This window comes from Aplysia californica, unplaced genomic scaffold (genome assembly GCF_000002075.1).
Source record: "Aplysia californica isolate F4 #8 unplaced genomic scaffold, AplCal3.0 scaffold00725, whole genome shotgun sequence".
NCBI lineage: Eukaryota > Metazoa > Mollusca > Gastropoda > Aplysiida > Aplysiidae > Aplysia > Aplysia californica.
Window position 1 is genome coordinate 196,754 of NW_004797995.1, and position 1,700 is coordinate 198,453.

At 38.4% G+C, this 1,700-nt stretch overlaps 2 protein-coding genes across 2 annotated transcripts in view; both read left to right on the top strand.

The window, feature by feature from the left end:
• The window catches only part of LOC118478604 (ATP-binding cassette sub-family A member 3-like), a gene marked incomplete in the record, with an annotated part of 49,251 nt that extends 47,790 nt beyond the window's left edge, over positions 1-1,461 (top strand). The window contains 3 exon segments of the mRNA XM_035972520.1: positions 39-149; positions 1,064-1,130; positions 1,448-1,461. Of these exon segments, the coding sequence (XP_035828413.1) occupies positions 39-149; positions 1,064-1,130; positions 1,448-1,461 (192 nt within the window).
• A 34-nt stretch (positions 1,462-1,495) lies between these two features.
• Positions 1,496-1,700, top strand: part of LOC101850602 (ATP-binding cassette sub-family A member 3) — a gene marked incomplete in the record, with an annotated part of 58,191 nt that continues 57,986 nt past the window's right edge. Inside the window, 1 exon segment of the mRNA XM_005108837.3 lies at positions 1,496-1,593. Coding sequence (XP_005108894.3) covers positions 1,521-1,593 — 73 coding nt within the window.

Consider the following 1,700-nt stretch of genomic DNA (forward strand, 5'->3'; position numbering starts at 1 on the left):
TTATTATTATTATCAACATTATTATATCTCTCTTTCAGGAATCAATGAAGCTGATGGGACTTAAATCCAGTTCATTATGGATATCATGGTTCTTGACAAGCATGCTCTTTCAAATTATGGCAATCTTAATCTACTCCGCGATTATGAAGGTAAGTATGCCCCTTTTTTATTACACACCACTGCCTAAATATTTTTTTTAAAAAGCTTCGCTCTTTGAAAAACATAAACTTACATTAAAAAACAAAAAAACGAAAAAGACACACAAACAAACACAAGAATGTAAAATCGTTTGATCAGAAAAGTTGGCGCGAAAATGAAACGTCACCATCATGATCAGTTCATTTCTTTCCTTTCCCATATGGTTTAGTTTTGTGATTTGATACATTGTTCTGCATAAGGTGTAAATACTATCAAATACACATGGTTCGGTATTTACATGCAATACCATATGTGAGGCAGCGCGCTGGAATCAGGCTCTCGTCAAAATAATCAAAGTGAAGAAACTCGCAATTTTCCTCAAGTTTATGAATTTTTATCAAATTGTTGTTTTTTGCCTTGAATTTATCTTGAATACAAGTTGAGATATTTGCGAAAGAAGGAGGTGGGGGTCACCTGTTTTCGGAGATAAAATTAGTGAGAAAATGATCGCTAAAAATTAGTTATTTGCTTAGCTTAAGAATCCGTGGTAACTGAAAATTTACATTTTTTTGTGCTTTTCATGAACAATCCACACAGAAATGAGTTCTTTAATATGCATGAAAGGTGTTGAGCCAAAAAAACAGAAATTTGATACAAATTCACGAACCTGCGGAAGAATGCCTGTTTCTTCATTTTGATTATTTTGACGAGAGCCTGATTCCACCACGCTGCCTCACATATTATCCTGCTCCAACCCAACATCCCCTACCCATTGCCAACTCCCAACCAAATCCCCCCTGTCAAAAGTTACCCTATTGTATGCCCAGACCGTCACAATTAACCTTATATGTATACCTACACCGTTAGAGTTAACCCTATAGGTGTTTCCCAGACTGTCACAATGAACCCTATATTTATTCTCCAGACTGTCACAATTAACCCTATATTTTTTCTCCAGACCGTCACAATTAACCCTAATTACATCACAATATGTATGCCCCGACAGTCACAATTAAACCCATATGTATGCCCCAACAGTCACAATTAACCCTATATGTATGCCCCGACAGTCACAATTAACCCTATATGCATGCCCAAACCGTCACGATGAACCTTATATAAATAAACCCTAAACATTCCTCAGACCGTCACAATTAACACAATATGTACTCCCCAGACCGTCACAATTAACCCTATATGTATTCCCCAGACCGTCACAATTAACGCAATATGTATTCCCCAGACCGTCACAATTAAACCTATATGTATTCCCCAGACCGTCACTATTAACCCTATATGTATTCCCCAGACCGTCACAATTAGCCCTATATGTGTTCCCACAGATAGCAGACGTATTTCCAAAATCGGATTTCAGCGTGTTTATGCTCTTGATGCTGTGCTATACGCTCGCAGTGACCTCCTTCTGCTTCATGATCAGTACCTTCACACAGAAAGGTGAGTCCGAGTGACTCTCTCTCCATCTCCTAATTCCCTCATTCTCTCCCTCTCTTTCTCTCTCTCTCTCTCTCTCTCTCTCTCTCTCTCTCTCTCTCTCTCTCTCT